This window comes from Microtus pennsylvanicus, chromosome 1 (assembly GCF_037038515.1).
Source record: "Microtus pennsylvanicus isolate mMicPen1 chromosome 1, mMicPen1.hap1, whole genome shotgun sequence".
Lineage (NCBI taxonomy): Eukaryota > Metazoa > Chordata > Mammalia > Rodentia > Cricetidae > Microtus > Microtus pennsylvanicus.
In genome coordinates this window covers 73,748,254-73,766,358 of record NC_134579.1, presented here as the reverse complement: position 1 = coordinate 73,766,358, position 18,105 = coordinate 73,748,254, and the positions used below count along the sequence as shown (strand labels likewise).

At 45.8% G+C, this 18,105-nt stretch overlaps 1 protein-coding gene across 6 annotated transcripts in view; it reads right to left on the bottom strand.

Annotated features, from left to right (window-relative positions):
• Abcc5 (ATP binding cassette subfamily C member 5) overlaps nt 1-18,105 on the bottom strand; it is a 90,834-nt gene that overhangs the window by 56,677 nt on the left and 16,052 nt on the right. For 3 of the 6 annotated variants that reach the window (XM_075968841.1, XM_075968860.1, XM_075968852.1), the window contains 7 exons: nt 8,772-8,929; nt 8,429-8,584; nt 7,722-7,869; nt 3,020-3,253; nt 2,713-2,886; nt 2,013-2,160; nt 470-618 (listed from right to left, as the gene is read on the bottom strand). In XM_075968841.1, coding sequence (XP_075824956.1) covers nt 470-618; nt 2,013-2,160; nt 2,713-2,886; nt 3,020-3,253; nt 7,722-7,869; nt 8,429-8,584; nt 8,772-8,929 — 1,167 coding nt within the window. Of the gene's footprint in view, nt 1-469; nt 619-2,012; nt 2,161-2,712; nt 2,887-3,019; nt 3,254-3,970; nt 5,522-7,721; nt 7,870-8,428; nt 8,585-8,771; nt 8,930-18,105 lie in introns of those variants that run through there. The other 3 variants (XM_075968881.1, XM_075968892.1, XM_075968870.1) reach the window with 3 other exon arrangements.

Genomic DNA, 18,105 nt, shown 5'->3' with positions numbered 1-18,105 from the left:
GTTTTATTTTTAATCGATGTGTATACATATGTGAACTATGTGCACATGAAAAGGGTGTCCTCAGAACGAAGAGGTGTCAGATCTCCTGGAACTGGAGTCTCAGATGGTTGTAAGCAGCCCCTTGTGGGTGCTGGGAACTGAACTCCAGACCCCTGCAAGAGCAGTACATGCTCTTAACCTCTAATCCATTTCTCCAGCTCACATTTGTATTTTAAAGGTAGGGTTTTTATTTTATTTTGAATGAGACTTTCACTGAAAATTCTTAATAAACATGAAATACAGGCTCTTCTGTAGTCCCAAAGCTGAACCCAAACACAGGCTGACTGAAAATTAGCCACACGATTTCTATATAAGGGGTAGCTCCTTATTCTTCCACTTTTCAACTTAAAGACATGAATGAAAAAGCCACCTAATTCTTGGTAGCAGTCCCGATGCAATAACAAGAGGATCGTACGCAGTGTCTCCTCACCTGCGCGGCTGTCAGGTGGAAGCCCAGGCTCATGTGAACAGAGAATGTCACCACGCTGGCAATCACCACCACAATGGGGGCCACTCCAACGGTGATGCTCTGAAAGTACCCTGCTTTTTCCAGTATCCGACGCTCCTCCTCTCGGATTTCTATGGAAAAGCAATCCATCTTCAAAGCAGGTCAAAACACACTTTGGGATATTGTTCTCCACCACCAAAGAAGAATCAGGTTTCAACTACATTTTTTTTTTAAAGACAAGGCTTGCTATGGAGCATAGGTTGTTCTGCAATGGAAATTTTCCTTCTGCAGCCCCTCAAGAGCCATGATGTTAGGACACACACAGGTTTTTAAGTGACTCTTCAATACCTATGATGGAAAAATATCAATTCTTTTCTATCAGTTCTTCAGGTTGGACCTAGGGTCACGTGTGTGAGGCAAGCATGGTAAAGACCAAACCCTAGGACTATCAATGCTATCATTACAACTGAGGTGGAAATGGATCAAGTCATCAGCACACTGGTCCACTGCCTTCTGGTTGGCATCAGTCTGCTGGGTTTCAATGAACAAACCCTTTACTTGCATTGACACCTGGCAGTTTTGCTTACCTTCTTACTATTTATTATTTGCTTTGGGATGCTTAACAGCCTTATAAAATCAGAATCCAGATAAGGTCCTGAAGGTTTAATCAATGTAACCAAACCAGCTGCCTTAGAATCAACAGAATAATTTTTATTCTACTTAAAATGCAACAAACTGTTTACAGCATTAATAGTCAGTTACTATGTCATTTCATATGTCATACATGTTCATTAACAGTCCTTTTTTACTAAAATTAAAGTTTATATATTTATGTTATATAGTTATATATTAATTACAGTATATATATATATATTAATTACACACACACACATACACACACACTAGTCTGAGGTATCTTTAAACTTCTTCTTCTTAAATGCCACTCTGTCCCTCTCATGTTCAGACCTATGTGAATGCCAGTGCCATGCTAGCACAGGCTAGTACTAGGTACATACTTCACATGCTGTGCCTGTACTGAACGTGAACGTGGGGATGGAGCCGGCACTGAGAACCCTGTAACTGTATCAATCATTTTAAAAGCTAACAAAACGAGTCCCTAGTAAGTAACAGAGGGAGGCACAGAGTCCAGGTGTCTTGAAGCCCAGGTCATCCCTCAAGATCACACACCTCTGGCACCTATGCACCAAGAGGCTTAAGAGCAGGGCTCTTGGCAATCGCCCTGACAGTGCTTTCTGCAATAGCTTCAGTCGGGCCAGAAATCAAGTACTGGGTAAGAGCTGGATTATTACAGCTCGATTGGTATTTAGCATTCTAGCTGGCTTGGGCAAAACTCAGTTTCCCAGGTTCAAACCCCTAAGTGCTCTTTACACATAAAAGATTCTATAGGAAGACACTAGACATCAGCGGTCTCGTTTCTAATGTGCACAGGAAGCAAAGCACATGAATGAGCAGCCCACGGAATCCAAACTCCTCGACTGTACACACAGGGGATCTGTAAACTCACTTTGGACACTCTGAGAAAACGCCTTGACCCAGGCATACATCTTAATAAATTTAATGTAGGTGAGAACTTCATTCATCTTCTGGACACGGTCATCTGTGGCAGCTACACACTTTCTCCTGAAATACGCAGTAAGCCGCGACACGAACATCTGGAAGGAAAACAGCACCTGGTCAAACAAGCACCTGCTCGGACTGCAGCACTACTGCGCCTGCCCCAGCAGTCTAAGTCGAGAGGGCATATAATCCTGCGCCGGGGCAAACCAGATTTCAGAGTGGTGCTGCTTTTTAATTAAAGGGACTTCCTGGGTTACAAAATATTTCATTCTCATCTCCTTGGAGGGCAATGAAGGCAGTTAACCATCTGACCTCACAGACAGTGAGTGCCACCATGGTGGAATCAGGACAGTCACGTCAGCATCAGCTACACACGGGGCAACTCAATTTGACGGCTCCTGTGCTAGGAGGATGCTAGGTTCAACTGGAGCCTTCTGCTCCACCTAGACACACACTGCTTTCACACAGCGCCTGCCTTTTATGTAAATGACAGCTATTTCCCCTCCAGCCCAAATCCTGCCCATATGAACGCAGCACTGCCCAGCACTGGACTTTTCCCATGAAAAGTCCCAAAGGATGTGCTCGGCACAAGCACTTTGTCCCCTGTGAAGAAGCGACCAAGATGCGGCTGAGAGAGGCTCACTCACCATGGCCGGATAAAAGAGGATAAAAACAGCTGATCCCAGGAAGCCTGTTGGTCCCAGAATGATTACATTATAAATCATGCCCAAGATGGCAACAACAGGTCCTCCGGCCAGCAAGCTGCCCACAGCGGCCGCCTCAAACATCCTCTGCCCATCATTGGAGCAGATATTGATGAGCTGTAAGACAGGACAAACAGTGAGGGACCCTGTAGGACACGGGTCATTGTATTCAGGAGAAAGGTCAAGGAAAAGAGGAACTCAAGCTGAGAGCTCGCTATGGGAACAAGGCACACACTGGTTCTGAACTCACCTCACCCAGAGACTTTTCTTTAATGTTCTTCAACTTCAGGATCTTCTTGAATGCCATAGTCAGGATAGCCCCCCGCAACCGGACGCCAGTTCGATAGTTCAATGCCCAAGTCAGCGCAAGTGACCAGGAGCGTACAACTTCTGTCAGAAAGAGGCCTAGGACTAACAGCAAGCTGTACTGCAGGTTAGACTCTGTTGCCTGGGTGTACTCCAAGAGGTGTTTCACCATGAAGGCCTACAGGGAGAAACATACACCACTGTCAACGTCCCCCATGGTAACCGCACACAATGCCACAGTGTTATGTTAGGTTAGAAAGAGCAGGCTGCTCCACGGCACAGTGATCAGCGTGTAAGCAAAGAAAAAACTGTGATGTTGGACCAAATATTACCGGCAACCTGCCCGCAGGTGCAGGACACAGGGATCATTTGCTTTACTCCTGAAGGGCGCCACCATGACCACTACTCTTTCTAATGTAACATAAACCTGTCCATGAGCTGAAATTAATTCTAGACACATGGTCATCCAAAGGTATATAATGACCTTACTCCAGAATCTTCACACAGGGCTACATTTCTTTAAATGAAATCAAGACCTTCCTCTTGACACGTGCTTATTTGATAAGAAGGAACAGTGTACCTACAGTTGTACGGGGAAGAGTGAGAAGTGCAAAACATCCCTGAAAACAAACACGGGCAGTTTAATAGGACAGAAGAGAGCAAACAGAGCAGACTAGCAAACTCCAGAGACCCTCCCTCCAGCCCTCCCCACGCCCACGCCCTCTCAAAAACAAAAACATGTTACCTCAGGTAGCATATGTCTAACACCACCTGCAGGGAGGGAAGACAGCCAGCCCCCAAGAACCACGAGTGCACCTCCAGCTCTACAGGTCCTGCAACGCCGGGGCACACACTCACACAGGCACATTCAGCAACAGCATTAAATACCAGCATGTGGGAAGCAATGCACTTTTATTGAAAATGATATAGATATATGTATAAAGATACCATCTTTAAAGAGCATCTCACAAACACTGTACAATAGCAGGGGCATTGGGAACATACAGTGGGAACATACAGAGTCATACAGGGATAGCCATCACACGGGCCGTCTGGCCTCCAAGTTGTAACTGTACACAGTAGAAATACACAACAGAGCCATGTCTGCTTCCAGAGTCTGACGCAGCATATCAGGCTGGCAGCGTTCATCAGATGGGAATCCTGATGCTGCCGTCAAGGAGATTCTCTAGCAATAAAGACCTTGCTGCTAAAGAAAGAAGATTAAGGAAAAAAAAGAAAGAAACTAAAAATCCCCTAACGAGATACCCTGCATAAAACTGCAGGTGCTGTTGGCATGCTAAGCTGCGAGGCGACACTCTGCTCCAGAGCACAGAATTCTTGGGCGGCTGGGGCAGGGGTACTGACATCCTTCGGAGTCTTTTCAAGTCCTGCTAGCCAAAACTGATGTTGGCAAAAACCAAACCAAACTATAACAAAATCCAAACCAATGCCCACCTTAAAGGAGAAAAGAAATTAAACCCATGTACCCATCTACTCTGGTTCCTACAGCAAGGAGTGCTGGCTGGGTCTGTAAGCTACTAACTGACATAGGGCAGAAGCCAGCTGTATCAACCAATCATCCTCAAGTACCTAACACTGAATTCCAGAACCCAGATTTTGGGTAATTCTTCCTGTCAGTTTTCCTGAAAGTAACTATCTACTAGATCCCCACAGTTAGGGTCATGTCAAGCCCCAGTAAATAAGCAACCTGATCAAACGGGGGATTTCAGACTCTAAGAACTCCTGTAATCCAATTCTACTCTCCCTCAGAACTTTGAGACTCGCTCTTTGGTCCTCACTGCACAGATTTACTAGCAAGATTGGCTTTTTTTCCAGTATGCATCCAAAATGTGGAACTGGGTCCCAAGGCCAAAGCCCCTCTTCCTCTGGTGAAGCAACTCAGCAGGGTGGCCTGTGGTGAAGCACTCTCCCACACACAGCAGCAATGAGGAGGTCTCCAAGGAAGGCCAGCAGGTGGTCTGGAAGGACTCGGCCCCTCCTAGACCTTTAAGGTGCCCCTTTCAGCACAGGATAAGCAGTTAGCCCGCCCCAACAGGGAGGAGAAGGGAAGGTGAGAGACAAAGGCACATTTATACTATGCAAAATTTTCAAAGGGGGAGAGAAAGAGGTAAAGAAATGTCCAACACAGGGTTTTAAAAAGCAATGACATTTCAAATGTGCTTGTATGGGAGAAATAAAAGCAGGTTTTCATGAAAAATCCAAACAAACTCAGTTTTGTTTTGTTTTTTTATAAAAAATAAATAAAAAGCCCTAAGTTTATCATTCAAATCTAAAGCAATTGGAGGGACTGGCAACTGCCAGCACAGCTGTCTTGCTGTGGGAAGCATTCCCAGGGAGCAAACGTTACCTTACCTGAGCTCTTGGAGAGATTCTGCCCAGCTTGACTCTCTCATTCTGACCGCAGAATACAGCCATCCTGAAAATTCTAAAGAACAGCTTCTGTCACTGGTCCCACTACAGAGACGCTCCCCCCACGTCCAGTCCTGACAGCATCAAGCGAGCTGTGGCCGGAGAGAGGCTGGAGGGTGGGAACTTACCTCTCCCAGGGCTTCTCACTGTGCTTTCCCCCATAAAGCCTGGAGCAGTTAGCACTGCAGAGGGCAGGCTGCTCTTGGAGGACTATGACAGGTGCTAACTCTCTGGACACAAACCCTAGGTGAGGCCCGGCCTTCTACAACTATCTTCGTCTAAGAAGGCCCCAAAACATCTCTGTAAATGGAGTGATCTGGCTCTTACAAAGTCTGGTAGCGTGCTAACATTATCATGGCCCTGACACCCTACTTAGAGGGCTGGTTGCTAGCGCTTTAAAAACCTTGGGCTATTTTTGAGGTCAGCATCAAATGACCACGTTTAAACACACACAAATACAACTTAGTTGTGTTTCATTTGTTCTGTGTATGACTACCAAGGCTCAATGAGACCTAAAAGGATGTTCCATGTTTGGAGCCTATAATTTAGGGTAAGATTTTGGTACGAACAGAACAAGCCAATCTGGAAATCATGCTCAAACAGAAAATGTGCAAAAATCTAATATAGGATGTTCCTCAAAAGGACCCAGGTCCACCTACAGGAGGTTTGCAGACCACTAATGCTGATTTCATTTTTCTTTTTTGTCAAAACCAGCCTGATTCTCTAATTTCCAGTCAAAAAAACTTATCAAGATTAGGGTTCCAAAGCAGAGTTATATTGTTTACACTTCCACATCATTTTCATAGAGAGACAATGGACAAGCCTGCAGCTTTCTCAGGCCATTGACCTTTCTTCCCAAAGGGCAGAGTGAGGTGTCGTGTGCTCCTGTCCTGGAGAGGCCCTGGGCTTTCTGTGGCCACCTAGAACAGTTGTCCAGGTCCGCACCCTGCCTGCTGCATCGGAAGTGAAAGATTAAGAACTTAACAGACGCCTGAGGGAGTGACCTCCACGACACCAAATTTCGTTTTCTGGAGTAAAGATTTAATCCCTAAAATCCCTGGCTTTTTGTTTTCGTTTTTTGTTTATTTGCTTGTTTTTTAAGAAAAGGGGAATTAAGAAAGCCCATTGTGATTGTATGGACAAACGCTGCACACTCTTCTACCTAGATGAAAAAACCTCTGTGACAGTCAGAGCAGCCACCAGCCCTGTAGTGAAACAATGACAGAAGCTCTTCTTGGGGGAAGCTGGCTCTAGGAAACATTTGCCATCTTAGCTAATAACAACATTTCAGTTACATGGTCCCTTTTATTTAAAACTTATATACAAGTGTTAGTTGGTCAATTAAAAAACCTAATACCAAAACTTTTATTTTTTAAAAGATCACACATTAAAAAGAAGAAGGAAAAAAAAGAACAGGACACTTGAAAGGTATAAATTAGTTTTACCTAGTCACCATGCATCTTAGACACATACTTACCCCACCATGAACCTCCAGCTTACCACACACGGAAACGCACATCTAAACAGTACTACTGCTCCGATGCCTCAAGGCAAATATGCAGAGAATGAATTCAATCACAGTCTCAAGTGTCAGGCAGCACAGCAGATGAGAGAACAGTGCCCTGAAAACTCCTCTCCAAAGCCCCCTTAGCTACTGCACTGCCTCCACATAGGCTGGGAAACCACACTGCCACCCAGTGCCTGCCACAGTTAACGCTATGCAAAACTAGAACCGACTCTTACAAACCCTGAGAGCCTCCAGCTTCTTCAGGGATCATTTCTTAGAGTCATTGAACATAGTAACTGTACCCCTAGGCACCTGGTATGTCACCAAACTTGCTAGCCCGTGCCACACAACACTCGGCTTACTCCCTCACTCACAGCCCTGCCGCGACATCTCCATCCTGACTGAGGCTGCTGCATCATATCTGCACACAGCCAACAGGCAGGTCCTATGCAGGCCCAGGACCAGCTCAGATTCACCCAGCCCCAGGAAAACAAGCCAGTGCTTTCTTCTCCTGCAGCCCTGTGTCCTCATCCTTCTAACTGACAAGCCACCATTCACGCCCAGATCCACTGACCCTCTTCAGTAGCCCTAGAAGGACCTCTGAGGCTGCTTATAGCCCAAAGGCGATCACAACCTCTGCAACAGAACAGGGTTAGCGCTGGCCATGGCTGGGCCCCTGAGATGTTCAGAAAGGATAGTTAGAACTTACTGGTCCACTGAAGCCAGCCAACTGCGTGATCATCAGGCACATGATGGACAGGATGAGCCTGGTGCGGCAAAAGATCCACACAACCCTTCGCAGGGAGGCGGCGGCGGGCCCCACTTCATTCAGCTCTTCTTGCCACAGTCTCTCCAGTCTTAACAAGGGCACAGGTCCTATGTTACACATCTCCCCAGGAAAGGACACACCCTTGACCCCTCCTGCCGTCACAGGCTTGGACGCTGCATACACAAATCTCTCCTTTACAGTTATACACACAGCCTCCATCTCGTAGAGAAAAAGTCCCTCCTGGCCTGTGAATATTCACTCCCAAAGGGGAGTGTTTGCGGTATAGAAAACAAGGAGAGCAGGAGCCGTTCCCACCACCCTTCAATAAAGTGTGCGGATAAGAACTTCCTTTCTCAAGGGCTCCCAACCCTTTCTGAAGGATCCTGTGATAGAACACAATGCTACGAACTAAGTTTTAATGAGACAACCACCAAAAATGTACTGTCACAAGGCAGCAACAAAATCTCCCTGCCGGCTCAGGAAGAGAAGCAGGGCTAAGAGAGAAAGCCCTTGGTTAAAACACAATTAGAGGGAAACAGAGATACGGAAAGGGAAAGAGTCCACAGGCTATCCACCCTTGGCACTTCAGACTCCACGCTGCTGGCCCACCCACCTAGCTCAGGCCTAGGTGGACCAGAGGCGCCTACCTTCTGCAGTTCACATCAGAAGACTCATACTTGGACAAAGGCCACACGTCCTCCATTAACAGCTCCCCCTTCTTGTACACCACACAGGCCAGAGGCGAGAGCCATGAAAACGTCATGAAGGAGAAAAGTCCAGCATTGTCAACTGGGTGCTCGTGCCTACGGAGAGAAAAATCCGACCACGAGGTGTCAGCTCGTACTGAGAGGCTGAGTGCTTGTGAACGGTAGTTTTTGGTAAATAGCTCCTGACAAATATTAGGGCTCCCCAGCTGCCTTCACGCTAGCCCAAGACTTCAAATGCACTTAGAGTGCTTTGTGCATGAATCACTAGCTAACACAGACTTACTTGGAAGTGGTCCGGAAGGGCTTCAGGGCACTCAAGCCATGGTGGTACTTTCCCTTGGTATGCTCCTCGTCCAGAATTCGGAGGTGAGAATGCACGGAGACATCCAGGGGAAGGCCCTCAACTCGGGCTGCTGTTTCTAGGGCATCTTGGCATTCCAACTGTGATGGGGAGGAAAATGAGTAAATACAGAAGAGAGGCAGATCCACCTGACTACAACTCAAAATACACCAGTAGCAAAAGACTCATCAGCAATGCAAAACCCCACAACATGGGTTAGACATTGACTCTGCATGCTAAGAACTGATTGAAGAGCATTTGAAAGAACACATACACAGAGACAGACACACACACACACATGCACACACACACAGACGCATATACACACAGACACACACATACATGCACACACAGAGACAGTCAGACACACACACATGCACACACAGAGACGCATATACACACACACATACACACACAGACACAGAGACACACACCACACATACACACGCACACACATGTGCACACACATACACATACACACGCACACACATGTGCACACACATACACACACACATACACACGCACACACACTGTTTTTGAGTCTTTGGGTTTGCAGAACTGAGTAGAAAGTAGAGTTTGCATATTATCTCCCATTCCTTCCATCTCTTCCTCCTATATTAATAACTTCCATTAGACGGCACAACTGTTACGAGGACAGGCGAATGCTGACACATTAGCTTACATCCATGCTACATTTGGTTCATTCTTGGTTTTATACATTCAAGGTTTTATATTTTTACCGCTCATACCTTGCATCGTGGCTAGGGACATAGTTCATGGTAGAATGCTTCCCTAGAATGCATGAGACCCTGAGTTTGAACCCTAGCATGGTGAGGGAGGGGGCTGGAACACAAAGGCCCTGAATAATTCCCTACCACACACAAAATAAATGATTTTTATTTATTTTTTTAAGATTTACTTATTGCCGGGCGATGGTGGCGCACGCCTTTAATCCCAGCACTCGGGAGGCAGAGGCAGGTGGATCTCTGTGAGTTCGAGATCAGCCTGGTCTACAGAGTTAGTTCCAGGACAGGCTCCAAAGCCACAGAGAAACCCTGTCTCAAAAAAAAAAAACCAAAAAAAAAAAAAAAGATTTACTTATTATATATATAGTATTCTCAGTATTCTGGCTGCATGTATGCCTGCAGGCCAGAAGAGGGCACCAGATCTCACTACAGATGGCTGGGAGCCACCATGTAGGTGCTGGGAATTGAACTCAGGACCTCTGGAAGAACAAGCAGTGCTCTTAACCACTGAGCCATCTCTCCAGCCCAATAAATGATTTTTAAAAATCAAATCTTTGATCTTCTGTTTCCCAACATACACTGGTTGTCAATCCTTGTACCAATAACAGCAAACTGTATTGCAAATTTTCTACTACAAAACTTCAAAGTCAGTCCCAATTAGACTGAGAGGGAGCATGTTCTGTCTCCTTCTCTCATTCTGATCACATTCTGACACTCCGGAGACTGCCCAGAAAGGTACACCTTGAATAGGGGGAGGGGGTAGAACAGTGACCAGCCAACTGAACTGCCATAGAGAAGCCAGCAGTTTGGATGGAGAAGATGCGCAGGCAGGAAAAGGCAGGGACTAGAGTGCGAGCTCTCTTGGCTCTAGGACAAGGGAGGAGGTGTGTCTCTTGCATCTCCAACCAAAAAGCAAGGCCAGCTCATTACTCAGCCTCTCTGAGTTAGTGGGTTTTCACCCCATCCTCTGACTCTGAATCTTAATGAAAATAGAACAATAGAGATTTAATTGAAACCTACATATCCCTGCGGTGGCAGAGCTGGGCCTGAGTGGCTGGCAGAGCACTGACTGAGGGGCTGTGGGGCAGCAGACAATAATTAAATTATCGGTAGATTCATGCACAGCAGCTAAGCCAGCAAACCAACACCAGCCGACACATGTTCTCATTTACTCCACCGGGCAGGTTACGCTTTTCTGGTTTCCTTTTTCTCTCTTGAGCAGTGACACAGTCACAAGTGTTTCCAGTGATTATGGTAAGATAACACAAAGCAGTCTCTAATTGTGTAAGGCCATCTCTTTTCCAAAACATACAGGGGCCACTCGAATATCAGAATTAAAAATGGTCTGTGCATAGGAGTAACCTGGACGCCTCAGCTGATCAAGTCTAACAGCCTTAATTCATAGACTAATTATCTACCTAGACAGTTAAATGGCCAGCACTGGGAAATCACACAGTTCTGGAAATACGTTCACTTCCTCTTGTCAGTGGCAAGTTAGACTGGATTTCAAGAAAACAATAGCACAAAATAGCAAACGAGTCAACAGTTCACTCTGACATGAAGTCTTCACGAACAGTGGACAAGGGAAAGAGGGATGACAGATGAGGGCGCGGGCGCATGCCTGGGCTCTGCACGGGAGGTGTACGAAGTCACAAGCACCCACAGCTGCAGGGGACAAGGGACACGAGAACAGCACTTCACAGTCATAGTGAATACCTGTCACATGGACTGAATGTTGCCATAAAGCAAACCTAAACATTATTAAAGACTGGCATCATACAGTGTGTGCAGTCCACTTTAATTGATTGATTAATTACCTTTTGCAAGCCCAGTCAGTTTCCCCTCCCTCCCTCCTCTCCTCCCAGCCCCTCCCACAACCCTTTCCACATCCACTCCTCCCCCTTTCTCTTCAGGAAAGGGCAGCCTCCCGTGTATATCCTCAGCCATGGCGTATCAAGGTGCAGTGAGACTAGGCACCTCCTCTCCTATTAGTCTTTATCACATTGTATTTCAGAGTTTTGAACAAAGACTACAAGAAAACCCCCATACACTCAGAAGTTACATATAAACGACACGAATTTGCAATACATCGATTTTGATGGGCCACAGCTAAAAAGAGCACAGATGGAACCTGTGATTGCTATAAAAATTGTTCTAAGGTAGGGGTGGATTTTCTGCAAAGGACCAGAGAAAATATATTTAGACTTTGAACCAAGAGACATTTATGTAAGTATCCCTTTTATGAAAAAAAAATTCTATGAAGTGTTTACTGGTAAGATTTGGGTTATAATAACAGTATTCTTTCCTTCTGCTGTTTTGTGTATTTTTTCCTTTCCTTTTGAAACAGGGTCTTGTGTATCCCAAGATGGCCTTGAACCCGCTATGTAGCTGAGGATGACTTGAACTTCTGATCCTCCTGCCTCCACTTCCCTAGTGCTAAGGAACCACCGTGCCTGATTTAAGAGGTGCTGGAGACTGAGCCCAAAGCTTCTGACACTTGAGCTACCAACTGAGGTTTTTTTTTTTTGTTTTGTTTTTGTTTTTGTTATTTTTTTTTGAGACAGGGTTTCTCTGTAGCTTTGGAACCTGTCCTGGAACTAGCTCTAGTAGACCAGGCTGGTCTCAAACTCACAGAGATTCACCTGCCTCTGCCTCCCGAGAGCTGGGATTAAAGGTGTGTGCCACCATCACCACCTGGCCAACTGAGCTTTTTTTTTCTTTTAATATATACCTACTAATAAGAAAAACTGATTTGTTTTATGACAAAGTCACATTTCACCTATCTGGAGTTTTTAAAAGTTGTCTCTTTTATTCTTTTATAGCAATCAATTGCAACTCACCTATTACTGCTAGAGACTTTACATCTTTATTCTCAAGTATTTTTCAATTTATGAGTATGTGATTTTAATTCTTCACATTCATATCTCAGAAGATATTAGAGAATTATTACATTTTTCTCTTGACATTTGTCCTTTACTGTATAACTGAGTCACGTTTCCATTTGGAAACTGTTAAACGGGTATTTTTGAGAGTGAGTGCTGTCAAATGTTTCTCTCCTGCCCACCTGTTCCCAAATATGGGGTGGCCACTTCCCAAATAATCGACTCAGAGGTTTAATATTACTTATAAATGCTTACTCTTATTACTAACTAGCTCTTACATTTTAAGTTAACCCATATGTCTTATTTACACTCTGCCACATGGCAGTACCTTTATTAGCATGGCACATTCATCTCCTGTTCCCTCTGCATCTGGCTGGTGACTCCTGACTCCACCCTTCCCCATCCCATCATCCTTAGTTTGGTTGCCCCACCTATACTTCCTGCCTGGCTACAGCCAATCAGCATTTTATTAAATCAATTTGAGTGACAAATCTTTACAGTGTACAAGAGGATTATGCCACAGCAGTGGAGGCTATAGCTCAGTTATTAAAATGCTTGCCATGCAAGCAGGAGTCTGATACCCAGCATCTACATAACCATTCAGGGATGCGGATGCATGTGTTTGTGTTCTCAGGCTGGGGAGGCAAAGACAGGTTGATCCCTGGAAGCTTGCTGGACAGTGAACCAGCAAATCAGCAAGCCCTAGGTACCAGTGAGAGACCTTCTCAAGACATAAAGTGAAAAACTAGGGAAGACAGCGAAGTTTGATCTTGGGCCTCCACACGTACATGCACACACATGTACACAGCACCCAAAAATGCAAACACATATAAGCATGTACACACACACAGGCTGGGTGGTGTAATAGCTCTAACTTTTTCAGAATAGTTTTTGCTATTCTAGTTTTTTGCCTTTGCTGGGAAATGCAATTCTAGAGTCAGTAAGTTTTATAAACATCTCCTGACAGCACAGCATCAGAAAGAGAGAATTCAGAATGTGTCATGGTCAGGGTGTCTGTTGCATAATAAAACACTGCCCAAAAGCAAACTTGGTGTAGGAGGTTCTTCTGTCTATGTGTTGCTTTCACTGGTTGAATAAAGAAACTGCCTTGGCCTTTTGATAGGGAAGAGCTTAGGTAGACATGGAAAAGAAAATTGAATGCTGGGAGGAAGAAGGCAGACAGAGAAAGATACCATGAAGCTCCTGCCTGAGACTGACGCTGGTTAGAATCTTTCCCGGTAAGCCACAACCTCGTGGTGATACACAGATTGGTGGAAATGGGTTAGATCTGAATGCGAGAGTTGGCCAAGATGAGGCTAGATATAATGGGCCAGGCAGTGATTTAATTAATACAATTTCTGTGTGATCATTTCGGGTATAAGCTAGCCGGGTGGACGCAGCCCGCCACTCCTCCTCCTACACAAACTAAGGAGAAAAGGGTGTATTTCAGCTTACAACTTGTAGACCATCATCCAGGGGAGTCAGGAAAGGAACTGAAACAAAGGCCGAGGAGGAGTGCTGATTACTGGCTTGCCCCCCACAGCTTGTTCAGCCTGCTTTCTTATAGTATCCAGGACCACTAGGCCAGAGATGGTGCTACCCACAGTGATAGGTGCCCTCCCATATCAACATTAATCAAGAAAATGCCCCAAGGCCTGCCCACAAGGAAACTTACTCAGTTGAGGTTCCCTCTTCCCAAACGACTAGTTTATGTCAAGTCTACATAAAACTAGCCAGCACAACTGACCCCCTGTCAATTTCACATCCCATCTCTCAAACCATAACTGCTCTTTTCTTGCTGTCCCTAAGAAGTCACTATCACAATGTAAAACATATTCCAAACTTTAAAGGTCCCACAATCTTTACAAATTCAAACACTCCAAAAGTTCAGTCTCTCTAATATATCCAAGGTCTCATAACTGAGCTCCTGTAAAATCAAAACTAAGTTAGGTACAAGTTTTCTTAGTCCAAGAGGGAAGAACTAGGCACCGGACAATCACACCAAAATCCAACAGCATAAGATTCAGGGTCAGATTTCTGGGACTCAGGATCTTCTGAGCGCCACTCCACAGCTGCTCCACACCTTGGTGGTCATCCCATAGCACTGGCATCTCCAGACTGTGGTCTCCTGATGTAACTGGGCTGTACCTTCACCTCTCTGGACTGTCCTCTGGGACTCTGACTGTCTCATGGTACCAAGCCTCAACTTCTCTCCATGACGCTTTCATTCCTGGGCCTTCTACTCAACTGAGGCTGTACCTTTACCAATTACCTCTCCTAAACTCTTCAGGACCACAAAGTGCCAAGCATCAGCTATTCTCCATGAACCCTTCATGTCTTCAAAACCAGTATCACCCAGATGACGCTACACATTACCAAGTTTAGCTTCCAGCGAAAGGTGCAGCCTTGGCCCTGAACCACGGCTTCTGTATACCGCTTTGAGGAAATACTCCCAGATTTCACCCCAGTGATGCTGTGCTCTTCTAATCACCACAAATTTCTCAGCTCCAGCTGATCAGAACTGATTATTCCAGCAAAGCAAAAGTTTCATTTTAATGCCTCTGGTCTCTTTAGTCAGCAAATATTTTTGGCTACTGCTGACGAGAACCACAGACTCTTAAAACTCAAAGTGTACTATGGCTTCAATGGAGTCTCTAAAGGATTCTCGAACATCTCTCTAAAGCTTCACAGGTCAGGCCTCCCTCGCCTGCATTGCTCTCAACGTTATCTTCCAAACTCCCACACAACAACCCACTGAGCTCTGAGCACTCAATGGCCTTCCTACCCCAAAGTTCCAAAGTTCTTCCATAATCTTCCCCAAAAACAATATGGTCAGTGTGTCACAGCAATAGCCCATTTCTGGTAACAATTTCTATCTTAGTTAAGGTTTCTGTTGCTGTGCTATAACTCTGACCAAAAGAAGGTTGGAGAGAAACAGGTTTATTTCCACTTAAAGCTTGTCTTCGTTACTATTCCTTTGCTGTGAAGAGACACCATGATCAAAGCAACTTACAAAAGAAAGCATTTACCTGGGGGCTTGCTTAGCGGTTCAGAGAGTGAGTCCATGACCATGATGACAGGGAACATGGTGCTGGGGCAGCACCTGAGAACTCACACCCTGATCTAGACAGGAGGCAGAGAGAGAGAGACAGAGACAGACAGAGACTGGCCTATGTGGAATTTAAAACCTCAAAGTCTATCCCAGTGATACACTCTGTCTTAGAGTTTTCTTGCTGTAAGGAGACACCATAACTATGGCAACTCTTACACAGAAAATATTTCATTGGGGTGGACTTTACAGTTGAGAGGTTTAGTCCATTACCTTCAAGGCGGGAAGCATGGTAGCACGCAAGCAGACATGGTGCTGGAGAAGGAGCTGAGAATTCTGTATCTGGATCCACAGGCAGCAGGAAGACAGAGCCCCTGGGCCTGGCTTGAGCACATGAGACCTCAAAGCCCACCCCAGTGACACACTTTCTCCAACAAGGCCATTTTCTTCAAACCACCACACACCTCTTCTTATAAGGACATACTTTCTGATGGGGGCCAAACATTCAAATTTATGAACCTATGGAGCCATTCTCATTCAAACTACCACAAAGCTTGTGGTCCATCATCTAGGGAAGTCATGACAGGAACTCAAGGAAGGAATCTGGAAGGAAAAACTAATGCAGAGGCCATAGGAGTGCTGCTTACAGCTTTGCTCCTCATGATTTTCTCAGCCTGCTTTCTTATAGCACCCAGGACTAACCAGCCCGGGCATGGCATTGCCCACTGTGAGCTGGGCATTAATCAAGAGAATGGACCACAGGCTTGCTCATAGTACAGTATGGTGGAGGCATCTTCTCAGTTGCGGCTCCCTCTTCCCAAATGACTCTAGCTTGTTGACATAAGATTAACAGCACAGTGTATCATCCACTAGTACTAAGAAGAAACTGAAACTGTTTCATTCTCGTAACCACAAATTCCCGAGCACCTATGATATTTGAGACTGTTCCTGATGAGGGGAAGAAAACTTGACAATTCTGATGTGCAAAACCCATGACCTTCATTTTCTTCACTAGCCTTTGGCTAAGAGTAATTATAAAATACCTACTGACGGTCTTTTTTAACCTATTAATAGAAAAGCAAAGGACCCAACAATTTTTTTTGACCCGACAATATTTTAAAATGCAGATTGCATGGGTTTTGTTTCTTTGATCACATTTAATGACTATTTCCATTCTTACAGAATTATGCTATTTCCTGTACAGGCAGATACCAAACTCAAAGAAACTTTGAAAACTTCAAAGAGAGTTGCCAGGCAAGGCTGTTTCCTGTTAAGTTTTCTAAGTGGCATCAGTCATTTGACAAGACGGCTAGGGTTTTAGAATGTGGACTTCTTGCAATCTGTCCTGACAAAGGCAAACCGTCATGGTTGAGATGACACTAATCCTCAATATCCTATGTAATAATAAAATATGAATAGGGAGTCCAATAGTAAAGGAATAGAAAGGATTCTTTTTATCTAAAAATCAAAATTTGCCACTGTTGCCTCACTTCTGTTACTCTTCCACAAACACTTGCCGAAGGGTCAGCCGTGTTGTGTTATTGGGCACTGTCCATGTCAGACAAGGAGATTGTGACGCAAGAGCCACTCCTCTGAGGGAAGGACACGCGGTCCTGCACCTGGGATCCACTCCTCTGAGGGAAGGACACGCGGTCCTGCACCTGGGATCCACTCCTCTGAGGGAAGGACACGCGGTCCTGCACCTGGGATCCACTCCTCTGAGGGAAGGACACGCGGTCCTGCACCTGGGATCCACTCCTCTGAGGGAAGGACACGCGGTCCTGCACCTGGGATCCACTCCTCTGAGGGAAGGACACGCGGTCCTGCACCTGGGATCCACTCCTCTGAGGGAAGGACACGCGGTCCTGCACCTGGGATCCACTCCTCTGAAGGAAGGACACACAGTCCTGCACCTGGGATCCACTCCTCTGAGGGAAGGACACGCGGTCCTGCACCTGGGATCCACTCCTCTGAAGGAAGGACACACAGTCCTGCACCTGGGATCCACTCCTCTGAAGGACACGCGGTCCTGCACCTGGGATCCACTCCTCTGAGGGAAGGACACGCGGTCCTGCACCTGGGATCCACTCCTCTGAGGGAAGGACACGCGGTCCTGCACCTGGGATCCACTCCTCTGAAGGACACGCCGTCCTGCACCTGGGATCCACTCCTCTGAAGGACACGCCGTCCTGCACCTGGGATCCACTCTTCTGAAGGAAGGACACACCGTCCTGCTATGTTCAGTTACCTGGGAATCTCACCAGATGTTTAGATTCTAGAAAGAACTTTGGAATGCTAACATGAAAAAAAAGAAGGGTGGAATAGAAGGGAGGGAGGGAGGGAGGGAGGGAGGGAGGGAGGGAGGGAGGGAGGGAGGGAGGGAGGGTGGGTGTCTGAAAGGCTACCTGTCTACTCTGAGTTGGCACACAGAACTCGGCCCGTTACTGAAATGTCAAGGGTTGCCTCACAAGCAGTATGGTCAGCATCCAATGCTGTATGATAAATCACTTTAGAGATTTTTGCCCATTACACTTCTCCTTAGAGTCTCTTATGATTAACAGTTGTGCTGGCTAGAGTCATTCTGGAAGGGAACCTCACAT